The sequence below is a fragment of the Meles meles genome, chromosome 5 (assembly GCF_922984935.1).
Source record: "Meles meles chromosome 5, mMelMel3.1 paternal haplotype, whole genome shotgun sequence".
Taxonomy (NCBI): Eukaryota; Metazoa; Chordata; class Mammalia; order Carnivora; family Mustelidae; genus Meles; species Meles meles.
Window position 1 is genome coordinate 53,962,199 of NC_060070.1, and position 16,564 is coordinate 53,978,762.

Genomic DNA, 16,564 nt, shown 5'->3' on the forward strand with positions numbered 1-16,564 from the left:
CAAGATAACTGTGAGTTGTTTGAAAACGCTGTACATAGTAAAGTGTATTTGAGTTAAGACTCCCAACACACATAAATATAAATTACAAAAATATGAAAATACCTGAACATTGAAGTTGAGATAAAATTTGGGCACCTTCAAAGTGGTGGCTTGTCATCTTTAAATTAGGTTTGATACAACGAATAAAGCTTGCACCCTAGGAGAATAAAGTTGCTTTTTTAAAGACTACACATAGAGCATTCTTGCTTTTCTATTTTTATTAATATCAGTAAATTTCAGACACGTTAACATTAATATCTGAACCTCTTTTAAAATAATCACTAAAGAATTTAAAACTTAATTAGACAGTTTTAAGACTTCAAGCTTGGAATGAATCTCTGCATTATACACTAATATCAGAAAAATACTGGACGCCTGGGTGGCACAGTCCATTGGAAACAGGACTCTTGGTTCTGGCTCAGTTCATGATCTTGGGGTTGTGGGACAGAGCTCCACTTCAGGCTCCACACTAAGCATGGAGCCTGCTTGGGATTCTCTCTTCCTCTCCCTCTGCCCCTTCCATTCATACTCTCTCTCCAAAACAAATATATTGGAAGAAAGAAAGAAAGAAGAAAGGGGGAGGGAAGAACTGTAGATCTGAGTGCCAAAAACTGTGTTATTGTAAAAAGAAAACTCTTTCATCATAAAATATTTTAACATATTTAAACAATATATTTGCAGGCTGATATGATTTTATTCTACATTTAAGTGTACTGATGTGCCGTATTTCTGTGATAAGAAAACTGTGTTATAACAGGAGAAATAAATAAAGTTCTGCCTCTTCAAATTTAGACCAAAGTGGGGAGAAAAGTTCAACCTTTTTCATCATTCTACTTCAAAAGTATACAGTAAGTCCTGAAGCTATACCACTGCACATTTTAAAGTTCTATTTGTTAAACAGTAGTTTAAAAAGCTTTTAAAGGCATTCATTTGGAATCAGTTATCAGATTATGTTGAATGAGGCAGAAAGAATATATATATATGTACACAATGAAACTGTTGGGTATTAAAGTGAATATACTCGACTTCCAAATTACTGTTTCTTTTCACAGCAGTCCCAGCAGAACACTGAATAGCTATTTCAACAATGATGCTCATTGCAAACACTTTCAGAACACTTTTTAGAAATACCTTCTTCTTATAAATCACAAAAGTACTCTCCTTATTTTAAAGTAGCACTATATTTGGGTGACAAAAATAAAACGCCCTCCTCATCAGATTTGGTTTTTAAAGATGTTTGGTTCATAAGAGATAAATATTTGCAAACAATGAGGACATGTGCAAAAATTTCTTAATGGTCCACAAAGCCAGTCTAACAATAAGTTAAGCAATAACAGCACCAACAGAATAAATAATCTGGCTTTCCAAAATGCCTACTTGATAAGGAAAAATACCTGGTTAGTTCAGCAGATCTATTTTAAAAATGTCTCACCTTGGAATCATGCCTCATTTATATAACCCACATATCAAACTTCTTTCTCAGATAAATTTTCCATTAAAAAAAAGAGTGAACTGAGGCACCTGGATGGCAGAGTCAGTCGGGCATCAGACTCTCGGTTTTGGCTCAGGTCATGATCTTTGGGTCATGAGATAAGAGCCCTGCATTGGGCTCTGCACTCAGCTCAGAGTATGTTTAAGACTCTCTCTCCTTCCCCTCTGCCCTTCCCCCTGCTCCTCCTCAAATAAATAATCTTTAAAAACAAAAAATAAAAAAATAAAAAAATACAGTAAACTACTAAAACTTGTTAAAAAAAAGAAGATCCTAAGAAATTCTGCCTCTATATCAGGGCATAAAGATATCATGTCCATTTTTTCCATATCAACGCTGCCATGCTGGAGAATGTAACTAGTAGAATAATAAAATGAAAATGAATTACATGCATTATGTTTAATCCTAAAAAATACATTTTCTTCTCCACAAAACTAATTATTTTCACTTTTCTGAACTACAGGATTACTTTAATTTAATAACATTGAGAAAATTCTGTATATTTCTAAAATCATGACTTCACATATATATTTGACTTTTCTTCAGAACAAGCCTAACCAAAATGACAACATTTTAAAAACTGATTTTTAATTTTTTAAAAATATTTTATCTATTCATTTGAGAAAGAGACAGCACACAAGCAGAGGGAGAGGCAGAGAGAAAGGGAGAAGCAGGCTCCCCACTGAGATGGGAGCCCTACACAGGGCTCGATTCCAGGACCCTGAGATCATGACCTGAGTTGAAGGCAGAGGCTTAACCATCTAAGCCTGCCAGGCGTCCCTAAAAACTGATTTTTCAAAATGAGGGAATTCAGTTTAAGAATTACTTTCTATGGGCGCCTGGGTGGCTCAGTTGGTTGAGCCTCTGCCTTCAACTCAGGTCAGGATCCCAGAGTCCTGGGATCAAGTCCCATGTTGAGCTCCCTGCTCAAGTGGGCAACCTGCTTCTCTACTCCTCCCCTAGCTTGTGCTTGCTCTCTCTCTCACTTTCTCTCAAATAAAAAAAAAAAAAAGAAAGAAAAGAAAATCTTAAAAAAAAAAAATTTCTAATCATTCCAGGTTTAGTGTGCCTATTTGAGTAATTACTAATAATTTAAAGAGGACCATTTAAAAACCCTGGATTTTTCTAAGTGTACTCACAGTACTTCGAAGTTTATCCAGAAGCAGATTTAATTGTGTCTGTAGAAGAAAGAAAATCACTTCATTATTTCAAAAAGCAAAAGTACACAATGTTATTAAGTTAATATTAGCTCTCCAACATTAGCATAAAATAACATGCAACAACATCAACATATAACACGGTACAATTTAACAACTGATACATAAATTCTTTGACAGTAACATGCACAATATATGGTTAATATAATGTTAAGGACAAGAACTTACATGACTTACAGAGAACTTATATCATTAAAAGACTGAATATTAGCAACGCTAAAAAATACACATGCACACTTGCAGGTGGGATGGAAGAGCAAAAAGTGTACAGGCAACAAAGGAAGTAAATGAAAATACTGCGGATGCATTCCAGAAGAGATTAACAGGGCAGTACTTGAATATGTAGCAAGCTGGGTGTAGCTGCTGTCAGATTCCACTGAAGAATGAAGACATACTTAAAATACACACTAACAGTATATATTGGAAATGTTTTATATAACACTTATCTTAAGTGAAGTTGTCCTGCCTAGCTATAGAAACCCTGTTATTTTTTTTAGAGATTTTATTTATTTATTTGACAGAGAGACACAGCGAGAGAGGGAATACCAGCAGGGGGAGTGGGAGAGGGAAAAGCAGGATTCCCGCTGAGCAGGAAGCCTAATGTGGGGCTTGATCCCAGGACGCTGGGATCAGGACCTGAGCGCTGAGATCATGACCTGAGTGGAAGGCAGACCTTTAATGACTAAACCACCCAGGTGCCCCCTCTTTGTTATTTTAAAATATTTCACATTCCAGTTATTTTTAAAAGCTTAGACAATTTTCTCAAAAACAACTTGACAATAAACACTATGAGTTACTATATTTTCCTATTTATAATAATATTAAGTGGTAATAATTTAATCTGGTTTAATAATACATTAATATCATGATTTGCTTTATTTCTCTACAAAGTAAATTATGTAAAATTCTTATGTCAATTTTATACTAAGATGCTTGTAATACTACTCACAAAAAGATAAATTAAGACGCTGATTCTTAAATCAACATACTGGATCATAGCTATATTTAATAATAATAATAACTGGTAGATTGTACTGAATGTGTTCCATGAGTCAGGCACTGCTTCAAAGCTTTTCACAGGCATTATCATGTTTAATCTGCACAACAATTCTAATTAAGGATATATTATTAGCCTCATGTTTTAGGTACAAGCATTAAGATTCAAGGAGATAACTTACTTTCCTAAGATCATAGAACTAGTAATGGTAAAGCCAAAATTCCAACAAGGCCTAATAAAGTTCATTCTTTTACCCATGACACTGAAGTATACTTCAGGTATCATAGGGTTAAGTCATAAAAATTGAGTGAATTTCCCAATGGATTAAAAAAAATACAGCCATACCCCACTTATCTGGTTGACTGAGTTTGGACAACTTTTATCAATCTGGATCACCAAATAAATGAAAAGCAAGTACGAGAGTCACTAATTTGAAAAGAAAACTGTCACAAAGTCCATGCCTCTTAATCCACAGAATAAGCACAGTGTTCTCCAAAAAAATGGAGATAGAAGTAGCAAAAACAAACTTGAGAGAAGAGGGAAAAATGTCAGTTATCAAGGAAGCAGTCAATGGCTGTAAGGTATAAACAGTTTTATGAAATCCATGCTTTATTTGTATTTTATTTTCATTTTAAAGCATACAAATATTTATATACATAATAGAGTAAGATTTCCATCAAAAAGGATTATTTTTCTAAAACACTAATAGTAAAAGAATTATGTTTCAATAACCTGAAAGTGTTACTTTTCAGTAGAGAACTTCTGGTTCTCAGAAACAATGGATAACTGAAGTTCTCAGTGTAAATGCTAGCCTCTTTTGTTTTATTGTTTCAAATAACTTGAATTTAACAAGCTATTCTATTTTAAATTAAGAATTACTAATACTAAGACAATTATCATATGGTTTCACTCATATGTGGAATATAAGAAACATCACAGAAGATCATAGAGGAAGAGGATCAAGGGGAAAGCTAAATGGGAAGTCATTAGAGCAGGAGACTATAGGAAATAAACTGAGGGTTGCTAGAGGGGAGATGGGTGGGGGGATGGGGTAACAGGATGATGGGCATTAAGGAGGGCACATGATGTGATGAGCACTGGCATTATATACAACTGACAGATTACTGAATACCACATCTGAAATTAATGATATATGTTGGTTAATGGAATTTGAATTAAAAAGAATTAATACTTCATATTAAAGTATCTCATAAAACATTTTTGAAATTTTGTTATTAATAATATCACTGTTATAGTTTTAGCAGTTTAATATGCAAAATATATCCTATTTTGCACATAAGCAATATTTAGACATTTCAAGTCTCAACATAATACTTTAATTCAAAGAATTTTAAGAATGTTTTTGTTTTTATTTATATTGTCTGAAATTTCAAGTATGTTCTTACCAGCAATACTACTATAATACTACAGTACAAAAATAATAATAATAACCATTTCATTTAGGTTAATATATTATTTAAACTAATCTGCTATCATATGTCTACTCAGGAATTTCAGAGTATCAAAATAAGAGGAAAAAATATTGCTCAAGAAAAGCATTTGACAAAGTACAGCATCCCTTCCTGATCAAAACTCTTCAAAGTGTAGGGATAGAGGGCACATACCTCAATATTATCAAAGCCATCTATGAAAAACCCACCGCAAATATCATTCTCAATGGAGAAAAACTGAAAGCTTTTCTGTTAAGGTCAGAAACATGGCAGGGATGTCCATTATCACCACTGCTATTCAACATAGTACCAGAAGTCTTAGCCTCAGCAATCAGACAACAAAAAGAAATTAAAGGCATCCAAATCGGCAAAGAAGAAGTCAAACTATCACTCTTCGCAGATGATATGATACTATATGTGGAAAACCCAAAAGACTCCACTCCAAAACTGTTAGAACTTGTACAGGAATTCAGTAAAGTGTCAGGATATAAAATCAATGCACAGAAATCAGTTGCATTTCTCTACACCAACAAAAAGACAGAAGAAAGAGAAATTAAGGAGTCAATCCCATTTACAATTGCACCCAAAACTATAAGATACCTAGGAATAAACCTAACCAAAGAGGCTAAGAATCTATATGCAGAAAACTATAAAGTACTCATGAAAGAAACTGAGGAAGACACAAAGAAATGGAAGAATGTTCCATGCTCCTGGATTGGAAGAATAAATATTGTGAAAATGTCTATGCTACTAAAGCAATCTACACATTAAATGCAATCCCTATCAAAATCCCACCCATTTTTTTTTTTCAAAGAAATGGAACAAATAATCCTAAAATTTCTATGGAACCAGAAAAGACCTCGAATAGCCAAAGGAATATTGAAAAAGAAAGCCAAAGTTGGTGGCATCACAATTCCGGACTTCAAGCTCTATTACAAAGCTGTCGTCATCAAGACAGCATGGTACTGGCACAAAAACAGACACATAGATCAATGGAACAGAATAGAGAGCCCAGAAATAGACCCTCAACTCTACGGTCAACTAATCTTCGACAAAGCAGGAAAGAATGTCCAATGGAAAAAAGACAGCCTCTTCAATAAATGGTGCTGGGAAAATTGGACGGCCACATGCAGAAAAATGAAATTGGACCACTTCCTCACACCACACACGAAAATAGACTCAAACTGGATGAAGGTCCTCAATGTGAGAAAGGAATCCATCAAAATCCTTGAGGAGAACACAGGCAGCAACCTCTTCGACCTCAGCCGCAGCAACATCTTCCTAGGAGCATTGCCAAAGGCAAGGGAAGCACGAGCGAAATGAACTATTGGGATTTCATCAAGATCAAAAGCTTTTGCACAGCAAAGAAAACAGTTAACAAAACCAAAAGACAACTGACAGAATGGAAGAAGATATTTGCAAACGACATATCAGATAAAGGGCTAGTGTCCAAAATCTATAAGGAACTTAGCAAACTCAACACCCAAAGAACAAATAATCCAATCGAGAAATGGGCAGAGACATGAACAGACATTTCTGCAAAGAAGACATCCAGATGACCAACAGACACAAGAAAAACTGCTCCACATCCCTTGGCATCAGGGAAATACAAATCAAAACCACAATGAGATATCACCTCACACCAGTCAGAATGGCTAAAATTAACAAGTCAGGAAATGACAGATGCTGGCGAGGATGCGGAGAAAGGGGAACCCTCCTACACTGTTGGTGGGAATGCAAGCTGGTGCAACCACTCTGGAAAACAGCATGGAGGTTTCTCAAAATGTTGAAAATAGATCTACCCTATGACCCAGCAATTGCACTACTGGGTATTTACCCTAAAGATACAAACGTAGTGATTCGAAGGGGCATGTGCACCCGAATGTTTATAGCAGCAATGTCTACAATAGCCAAACTATGGAAAGAACTTAGATGTCCATCAACAGATGAATGGATAAAGAAGATGTGGTATATATACACAATGTAATACTATGCAGCCATCAAAAGAAATGAAACCTTGCCATTTGCAATGACGTGGATGGAACTAGAGGGTATCATGCTTAGTGAAATAAGTCAATCGGAGAAAGACAACTATCATATGATCTCCCTGATATGAGGACGTGGAGATGCAACATGGGGGGTTAGGGGGATAGGAGAAGAATAAATGAAACAAGATGGGATTGGGAGGGAGATAAACCATAAGTGACTCTTAATCTCACAAAACAAACTGAGGGTTGCTGGGGGGAGGGGGGGTTGGGAGAGGGGGAGGGGGGTTATGGACATTGGGGAGGGTATGTTCCATGGAGAGTGCTGTGAAGTGTGTAAACCTAGCGATTCACAGACCTGTACCCCTGGGGATAAAAATACATTATATGTTTATTAAAAAAATAAGAAATAAATAAAAAAATTAAAAAAAAAACACACACACACACAAAAAATATTGCTCAAGAGAATTAGGAACTCATAATTAATGAATATAACTTATAACAAAGTTAGACTTTTTATTCAATTACCTGCAAAGTATTAAGAGCTTTCTCTTACATTTATATTTACTTTTTAAAAAATCTAGCTTTATAAACATTATTTTATGAAGGTAGTTATTTAGAGCTTATTTCAACCCACAAGGGATTTCAGGAGCTTTACACTGTTGTTATTATTATAGTATTCTCATGCTTAAATAGTTTCTAATTACACCATTTTTTAATATTTAAAATACTCATAATGAAAGCCATATGCAGAGTTTTCTTGTAAATACAACAACAATATTTTGTGGAAATGCATAAAAAAGAAGTTAATTTCATGTCTTTGTCCTATTTATTATGATTTTTTTATTCATTTAACTTACGATACAAAAGTTTTTAAATTACCTTTTTCTATGCTAAATACTCAACTATTCAAACCAATGAGTAGTGTTCCATTTCTAAGATACATCATGTGACAATTCCTTGTCAGACTTCAAAGAATAAATTTCTGATCCAAAATAAACAAATGAGATGTTCCTCAATGTTAAATAAGCAGTTTGAAGGGTTTGTCACACAAAGCACTTATCTTTTACAAAGTTATTAAAAGCTTTAATCAAATTTCAGTGCAGTGCAATACATACACCCATAAAGCACAGTGAAAGAAAACACACTGAAAATAAATTAAAAGCTGAATCATTGACTTGAGACAGGCTCTTTTTAAAATGGCAGCCATTCTATAAATAAGAGTCCGTGAAAGTGATCATTTACCTGAAGCCCCTGGCTGTGCCTGCTTTTCTCTCTCAACTCAACTAGTCCTCTCTAGCCATCCCGAGCTGGACTACTCCAGCTAAAACAAAACTGTTGAATGAGGAAGGAAACAGAAAACACATGGGAAAGAGAAGGTTTGAAGGTCAACCAAACAGTAAGCAGAAGCAAGAACATTAGGAGAAGCAGGTATGAATCGGATATGTTAAGCAACAAGAAAGAACAGATTCATAAAATTTTAAGAATTTCTGTATGTACAATTACTACACCTATTTTATGTTATTTTGTATGCAAATATCAACAAGGCAGGGTCTGCTCTTGCATTTCACTCAGGGGATTTTTTTTATAGTAATCTATATTATCTTCTATAAAGTATAAAACAATATATTTTACTCTAAATGCAACAAAAACAAATTTTCAAGTAATAAATTTAACACAAATACCTTAAACTTGTTTCCCACACTGATGAAGCTAAGTTTTCCTGCTTTTTGTTTAGTATCCTTGTTGTTATTTGTGGATGATTCAAATAACTCTCGTATAAATTTATCCCTGGACTCACATATTAAGGATTCAAGAGACATATGTAAAGCATCATTATTTTTTTCCACAAATTGGGTCTGAAAAATAAAGGAACAGGAATGATTCAGTCCATCCTATGGTAATATCCCTTGATATCGCTCTGTTCAATAGAATTTTCCAAGATGACAGAACTGTTCTATATCTGCACTGTCCAACACAGTTCTCACCAATATAGACACATGAAGTATGGCTGGTGTACTGAGGAACTAAATTTTAAACTTCATTAAATTTAAATGGAAAAAACCAGATGTGGCTAGAGACGAACATTCTGTACAGTGAAGCTTCAACTTCAGATGGTTTTCTCTTGGTAAAAGTCATACTCACTGTTTCATAGCACACTGCCCCTGCAAAATGCCGGATAATGAAGCCTTCATCATCTCTGATGTTCCTATGAATTGCCAACTTAGATTTTCTGGGTATCTGAAAGAGTACATATATCAGTTATTAAATTATCAAAAACAGATTACATAATTTCCTTTAGAAAACATCTGGGATATGAAATACTTAAATTATAAAGGATACACAGAACTGTACCCCCGGAAACAAATAATACATTATATGTTAATTTTAAAAAATTAAAAAATTATAAAGGATATTTTCACACTTCACACAATTATACTGCCTTTGAAACATCTAGTAAGCTTTAAAATACCAATGAAATCTAGCAAGTATTTGGTTATAAACTCTTAGAAAAGAAAAAAGGACTAAGACAAAAAAAACCACACTGTAAGTAGGCAAAACAATGGGCATTTTATAAAGTTAACTATTTATGTCTAAAGAAGTGGTTCTTGACCTTGATTGGCAAATTACCTGGAGAACTTTTAAACCTCCTAAATCCCATACCATTTATATCCGATTCCTAGGTACAGCCAAGGTAGTTCTAAAACACATCTGAAATCAGTACAGGAACTTTCCCACTCATACAGCTATACATCCTAACATGTGTATAGAGGAGCCTAAATCTATCTGAAGGACACTGAATCATTTTAGGGTTATACTATCAATTATAGCATCTCATATTTAAAAGTCTCCAAAATGCCTTCACATAAGAGTATACGTCTGACCCTCAAAATAACCTAAGGATAAGAAAGACATTCTCATTTAAAAATGCAGAAGCTAAGACTTTGAGAGCCTTACCAAGGCCTTTTCTAGGTGAGAGAGCTGGCAGACCAAGGACCCTCTTCTCTGTGAGGTGATAATACCAGCCTGAGTCAGAGTGAAGGCACTGGACTCAAAATACCTGGCCTGATTCCCAAATCCACTACTTTCCTCACTATGCTACACATGACCAGTCACTTAACCTCTCTGTGTATGTCTCCTCATCTCTAGCAGGGGGATACAAACAGGATCCACCTCAGAGATTATGAGGATTAAATAAAATACTTTAAGTAAAACCCTTAGATCAATGACTAGCACATACTAAGTGTTCAATAGATAATGATTATTATTTTTATTTCCAAAGAATTTTAACAAAAGCAACAGTTTATAAAAATTAGAATTTACTGTCTTGCTCTTGTTCTCTTTTGAAACAAGCAGCCAAAGTCCATTCTTGATGTTTTAGCTTGCTGTCCCTATAGTCATATGTACTATATAACTCCGGGTAGTCTGAGACCCTGGTCACAATTCTGTTGACCAGCAATCAGTACTCTTGTTAAAGGTAACCATGCATCAGGCTGGTCATAACAAAGACCAGTGAAAAGTAAATAAATAGGACTGGATATAACACATCTTCAATCATAGCAAAAGTGTGTTGAGGATACGTATTGTTTTATTTCAATCTCCACGGAAGAGAAACAGCTCCCCATTATAAGAAATATTTAAGGATACAGAAGAACTCCAAGTCAGTGGGACAGGCAATTATTAGATTCAGTCCACTTGAGGTTATCATAATTACATTAGCTATTCAAGGAAATGAATTCAACCTATTTACCTAACACATTCTTAATTTAGTTATTGATGTATGGAAACAAGAATACTTGTCGTCATTCACTTCAGCTCCTAGGGCTATCAAACCCTGGCTGTTACACTAGGTTACAATCTCAAAACAATAAACAGAATAGGAGGCATTTGCCACTCTAAGCAGCTTCTTTTCCTTTTCCTGCCTTTCCTTTGTTGTCCTCTGTAAGTTAAGGCAGCACCTACCTTCCTGGATCAAATTAACATCCACATTTCTCTGGGCTAATCAGTTCTTACTGGTCACAAGGATGGAACTGTCCTTGTATTACCTCAAGTAATGATGGCTGAGTGTAAAGATAAACACAGAATTAGGTGAACAAGGTGAACCTCAACAGCCACAGGGGCCAGCCTCATGCAGAACAGCCGTACAATTCACTGCTGCAAGGATTCAACCACAGCCCTATGTCCGAACAGCAGTTCAGGGAACTAGGTCTTCTAGACCTTTCAGAAGTGCACTTCAGGGGGCGCCTGGGTGGCTCAGTCAGTTGAGAGGCTGACTCCTGGCTTTGGCTTGGGTCATGATCTCAGGGTCATGAGATTAAGCCCCCTGTCAGGCTCTGTGTTCAGCACAGAGTCTGCTTGAGATCCTCTCTCCCTCCCTCTCTACCCCTTCCCCTGCACATGTGCTCTCTCTCTAAAATTAAAAAAAAAAAAAAATCTTCAAAAAAGGGAAGAAAAAAACAAGTGTACTTCTCATTTATTTCTACAGCTCTGTGTCTGGTTTTTCCCTTCAGCTAATTCTTCTACTGCTTCAGTTTCCATGTTCCTCTCTGAGTATATTTTCCATTCAAAAATCCCTAGGAAAAAACATTAAAATAAATTGCCTACCCGTTATCTAATATGGATTGCTTGCACCAGTCTCTAAGCCATGAACTTTACTGTTCATCTTACAAACGTGCAGACTGGCGGCTCTTTGTGATTCTAGGTGCTAACCCCTGGAACGTGATCAAGGTCACATGATAGAAAAAAAAAGCAACTCGTGGACACCTTACTAAAAGGAAGAACATTAAAACAGCAAGTAAACCATTTTGTATATTTTCGATTGATAAAATGTACTTTCTATCCAGCTAAAAGGGTCCTCATTAGATAGATTATCATCACCCAAACTATACATGTATAAATTCAGTGCCTATCTACAGAAGATGCTGTGCTGAATAAATTACAGTTGTTCTCAGCCCCATATAATTTATTATTCTAATTATTTAATATGCAGTACCTAGTATATCTTTCTAAAGATTTCTTTTCCTACCATAGAGTCTCAATTTTGGAATGGTAAACTCACAGTGAGTCGGAAATGTTCTTTGTGCTTCTGGTGAACTGCAGATGTAAAGTGTTGGTCACTTGGCTGGGGAAGGCGATTTTCTTCATCTAAAATATCCAATATCCCCACTAATTTTGCTTCAATTAAATCTATTCCAAAAAAAATTAAAATGTTAGGGTAAAAACATTTTAAAGATATATGAACAATTTACTAATCACAAATTTAAAGGACTGGTCAGCAGCAATATAGCAGATTTGTAAATATCCTCACAGGTACAGAAAGCAGGTATTTTATTTCAAATCTGACAATTTATCGGAAAGTAACATCATATACAGGTTTCCTCCACCATGGAAAAGTCTGCTTTATGCCACTTTGCTTTTACGGAAGACCTACATTAATACCTATTTTCACTAGCTGAAAGAAATCGTAAGAGAATATTTGCACTTACAAAATGGTAACTGCTTTTCTGATTTATACCATTTTGGCTTTCAAAGTTTTCATAAAAATGCTCTATTTTCAGATAGCAGGGGAAACTAATATAAGTTTTAGAAAAATAACACCATAGACATATAATTAATGTAATAACCATTCTATCTGCAAGCTTGGATGAGAGAGGCAAAAGAACCAAAAATTCCTCTTCTCCATATAATACCTACATTCAAAATGAAGTAAAACTACAGAAACTTTCACATGCAGAACTTTTAAAACTACTTTTCAATACTGATTCAAATGTTTTCCAGCAAAACTTCAGTAACAGCACATTTTTATCCTCCTACCATTCAGGTTATTTGAATTTCCTGCTTGTACAAAATGACTATAAAATATAAAGTGCTTAAAAAAGTATATAAAATCTATTAAATGGGACAAGACTCCAAAAGCTATAGAACATATGAAAAGAAATCAAAATTCTAATAGCATTGTTCAGAGAATGATACTTTTTAGGCAAGTGGTGATGGTGAAAGGGGGGCAGCTGAATTAAGCTATAAATGAGTATTTTGATAGACATAGAAGGATATGAAGTGGGCTGAAAGATAAACAAAATGGGAGGAATTCTAGCCAAGATATAAAGTCAAAGGCACAGAGATCTGAGAAAGGCTGTCATGTGTAAAGGAAACGCTGTGAGCCAGCTAGAATGTAAAAATGCTTTGGAAAGTTGTATCAGTATAAAGCATTATTATTACTTTTTTAAAGATTTTATTCATTTATCTGTCAGAGAGAGAGTGCAAGCAAGTGAGCACACAAGCCATGGGAGTGGCAGGCAGAGCAGGCAGAGGGAGAAGCAGGTTCCCGGCCAAGCAAGGAGTCCAATGCAGAGGTCATTCCCAGGACCCTGGAATCATGACCTGAGCCAAAGGCAGTGGCTTTACTGACCGAGCCACCCAGGTGTCCCAACACAGCTGATTTTTAATTTTTTTAATTTCTTTTCAGCGTAACAGTATTCATTGTTTTTGCACCACACCCAGTGCTCCATGCAATACGTGCCCTCCCTATTACCCACCACCTGGTTCCCCCAACCTCCCACGCCCCCGCCCCTTCAAAACCCTCAGTTTGTTTTTCAGAGTCCATAGTCTCTCAGGGTTCATCTCCCCTTCCAATTTCCCTCAACTCCCTTCTCCTCTCAAAGCAGTATTATTATTATTATTGTTATTATTATTATACATTGTCTCCAAATGTAGCATATGAGTTACTGACTCAATTGTCATATGGAGTTTTGAAAACAAAGTCTGCCCAACAGTTGATTTTCATGATGAGGTAGGAAAGAAAAGAAAGACTGAGCACTAGGCTGTGGGGTGACAGGGAAAGCTTTCCATACTGATAAAAAGAAACCCTGTCCTCCTGGCTGCACTGCATTATCCAGATATGACACATGAAACTTGTGAAGCTAACTTGCAATGGATCAGAGAGTGCTGACTGCAGAGAACAGAAACAAGGGAACTAAACTACAGAAGAGTCAAACACTGAAAAACCTCACTCCCAGCCTGGCTAACCTATGGGCTTCCTTAAGTGAGATAATTTATCTCTTTACTACTTAAGGCATTTAGTTCCCTTCTTACTCACACGTTGGCTGTTTAAGAATGAAAATGTTCATCACGGTAAACAAAAGAAATTTTAGGAAAACTTTCACCAATGGCCGAATTTGATGCCTTGGTAGGAAAAAAACTTCTGGCAGAACAAGAGAAGTAAAACTTCTCTCAAATATCAGAGTTTCAATTCCCATAACAATTAGTATCAATCACAGAGCACAGAAAAATTACTAGTAAAAGCAAGTACTATATCTTCCCATATTTTCCAAAAGCAGAATAAAAAAAAACCACATACCTATACAGTCCTGATTATCCACATAATGCACTTCATTAACACCTAAACCTTCTTTTTGATAAAGTTCTTGTTCCTAAAATAAAATAATCATAATCACAGATATGGAAATACTGTTATGATATGAAATGGTGTGTTTCGTGCCACTTCTGCTCATAACTTTTGTTGATTAGTCCAGAGTACAAAGGCTCATACCAACTAGTTCAGGGGTTAAGGAGACTTACAAAACATTAGGGAAGAAAGATCCCTGCCCCTAAAGCAATGTAAAGGCAGAAACTGATGGCCAACATATTATTTACATATGTGGAAATGTTCTCACCTACAGATAAGCACACTTTTCTTGAAATATGCAGAGAAATTATACACACATATGGAGATCTGTTCAAACTCAAGGAAAGGCCAGGCTCTGAAATATCTTCAGCAATTTTAAAGTCAAACTTATTAGAAAAATAGACCAAGAGTCAGCAAACTTTTTCTGTAAAGGGCTAGAGAGTAAATATTTTTAATTGTGGGTCACATGGTCTTTGTCGAAACTACTCAATTAAGCCACTACAGTACAAAAGCAGCCATAGATAACAGTTAATGAAGAAGTATGGCTGTGTTCCAATAAAACCTCATTTGCATAAATAGGCAGCCTGCTGGATCTGTCCCAAAGGCCATAGTCTACCAACCCCTGGAATATACAGAAGAACATAAGAACTTGCTGTGATAGTTTTTAAAAGTTTAAAGAACAGATAAACAAAGTAGCTCCCTTTGACATGAAATTTCTTTCTTCTATTTCCTCAATAGTCCTAAACTGTTGTCCAAAGATAGGAGAGATTTTTAACATGTACACACAGGCACTAAAATCAAAGAAACAGCAATTAATTGCAAATGGGCTCTAGTAGCTACACAGTGATACACACAAGGAATATAACATTGTAAAAAGTAAGTGTAATTTGGAAGAATAACATACAAATTAAAGTTGAGTTCCACATATAAGTCTGGTACCTTTTTAAAGAAAAAAAAAAAAAAAAGGATTTATCAAAGATGGGTGAGCAATGCAATGAGCTTAGGTTGACATGTATTTTAATCTTTTTTCCCAAATGTTTAAATATTTCCTCCCACAAGATATACTAGAAAAGGTTTCTATCATTTTAGAAGTCAGTATCCATTTAAGAACCAATCATTTATTTTAAAAACCAAACATTTATTTTAAAGAACTGTTATAAAAATAAACATGTATCAAGATACCATCTCCTGGTCATGTTTCTAGATAAAGCTTGCTGGGCTGGTGTGGAAGGGAATTAGGGCATGTTAAGTGAGAAGCACACATGTACAACTTAAAATAGCAATGGAAGAATTAATGTGTCTGGATAAAACACATTCAGATTAATTATCTTAACTGATGAGTATTTGGTTTACCTGTTCATTTATGCCAGAATTGTATACAAGTAAAAAGTATAACAGGGAAAGTGCTAGGAAACCCATAAAAACAAAGAAAAATAAAAATGTGAGAAAAGATTAATGAAATGGGAAAAGGAAAGAATATTTCACATTTCAAGACCAGATACAGTGGAGAAGAGAACTTAGAAAACAGCAGTACTAATATGAGGAGAACATGGTTGTGGATCAGCAGCTGGAATGTGGGTTCAGACCTGCAGTAGTCAGTAAACTGCTCTGGTAATCAGTTTCTTCATTTGTAAAATAAAAAGCTGAACTAAATCATCTCTGAGTTCCCTGTAACTTTACTGTCTACATTCAGTAAAACATATCTCCAATAGCTCAAAAAGGAAGGAAAGCCAGAGATACTGATAGCAAAATACTGGAGAATTCAAATACAAGATAAGAATGGTGAGCCTAATCACAAATCAAGTGATCCAAACCTGTCTTTACTTATTCTGTAAAGAATTATAAAATAACTTTCCTAGACTTGGGGTTGTGAGTGTTGGTCACACCCAGAGTTACTCACTAGGAGCAGTGGCAACTGGGCAGTGCACACTGTAGCCTGGCAGAGAAAGCACTGGCCAGAGGCACTCCAGGCCAAAGGCCA

General features: G+C 35.5%; 1 protein-coding gene across 7 annotated transcripts in view; it reads right to left on the reverse strand.

The window, feature by feature from the left end:
- Positions 1-16,564, reverse strand: part of MYO6 (myosin VI) — a 155,539-nt gene that overhangs the window by 35,457 nt on the left and 103,518 nt on the right. For all 7 annotated transcript variants that reach the window (XM_046004558.1, XM_046004557.1, XM_046004555.1 and 4 more), the window contains exons 15-20: positions 14,536-14,608; positions 12,238-12,365; positions 9,324-9,419; positions 8,864-9,037; positions 2,668-2,706; positions 103-196 (exon numbers count right to left, since the gene is read on the reverse strand). In XM_046004558.1, the coding sequence (XP_045860514.1) occupies positions 103-196; positions 2,668-2,706; positions 8,864-9,037; positions 9,324-9,419; positions 12,238-12,365; positions 14,536-14,608 (604 nt within the window). The remainder of the gene's footprint in view (positions 1-102; positions 197-2,667; positions 2,707-8,863; positions 9,038-9,323; positions 9,420-12,237; positions 12,366-14,535; positions 14,609-16,564) is intronic.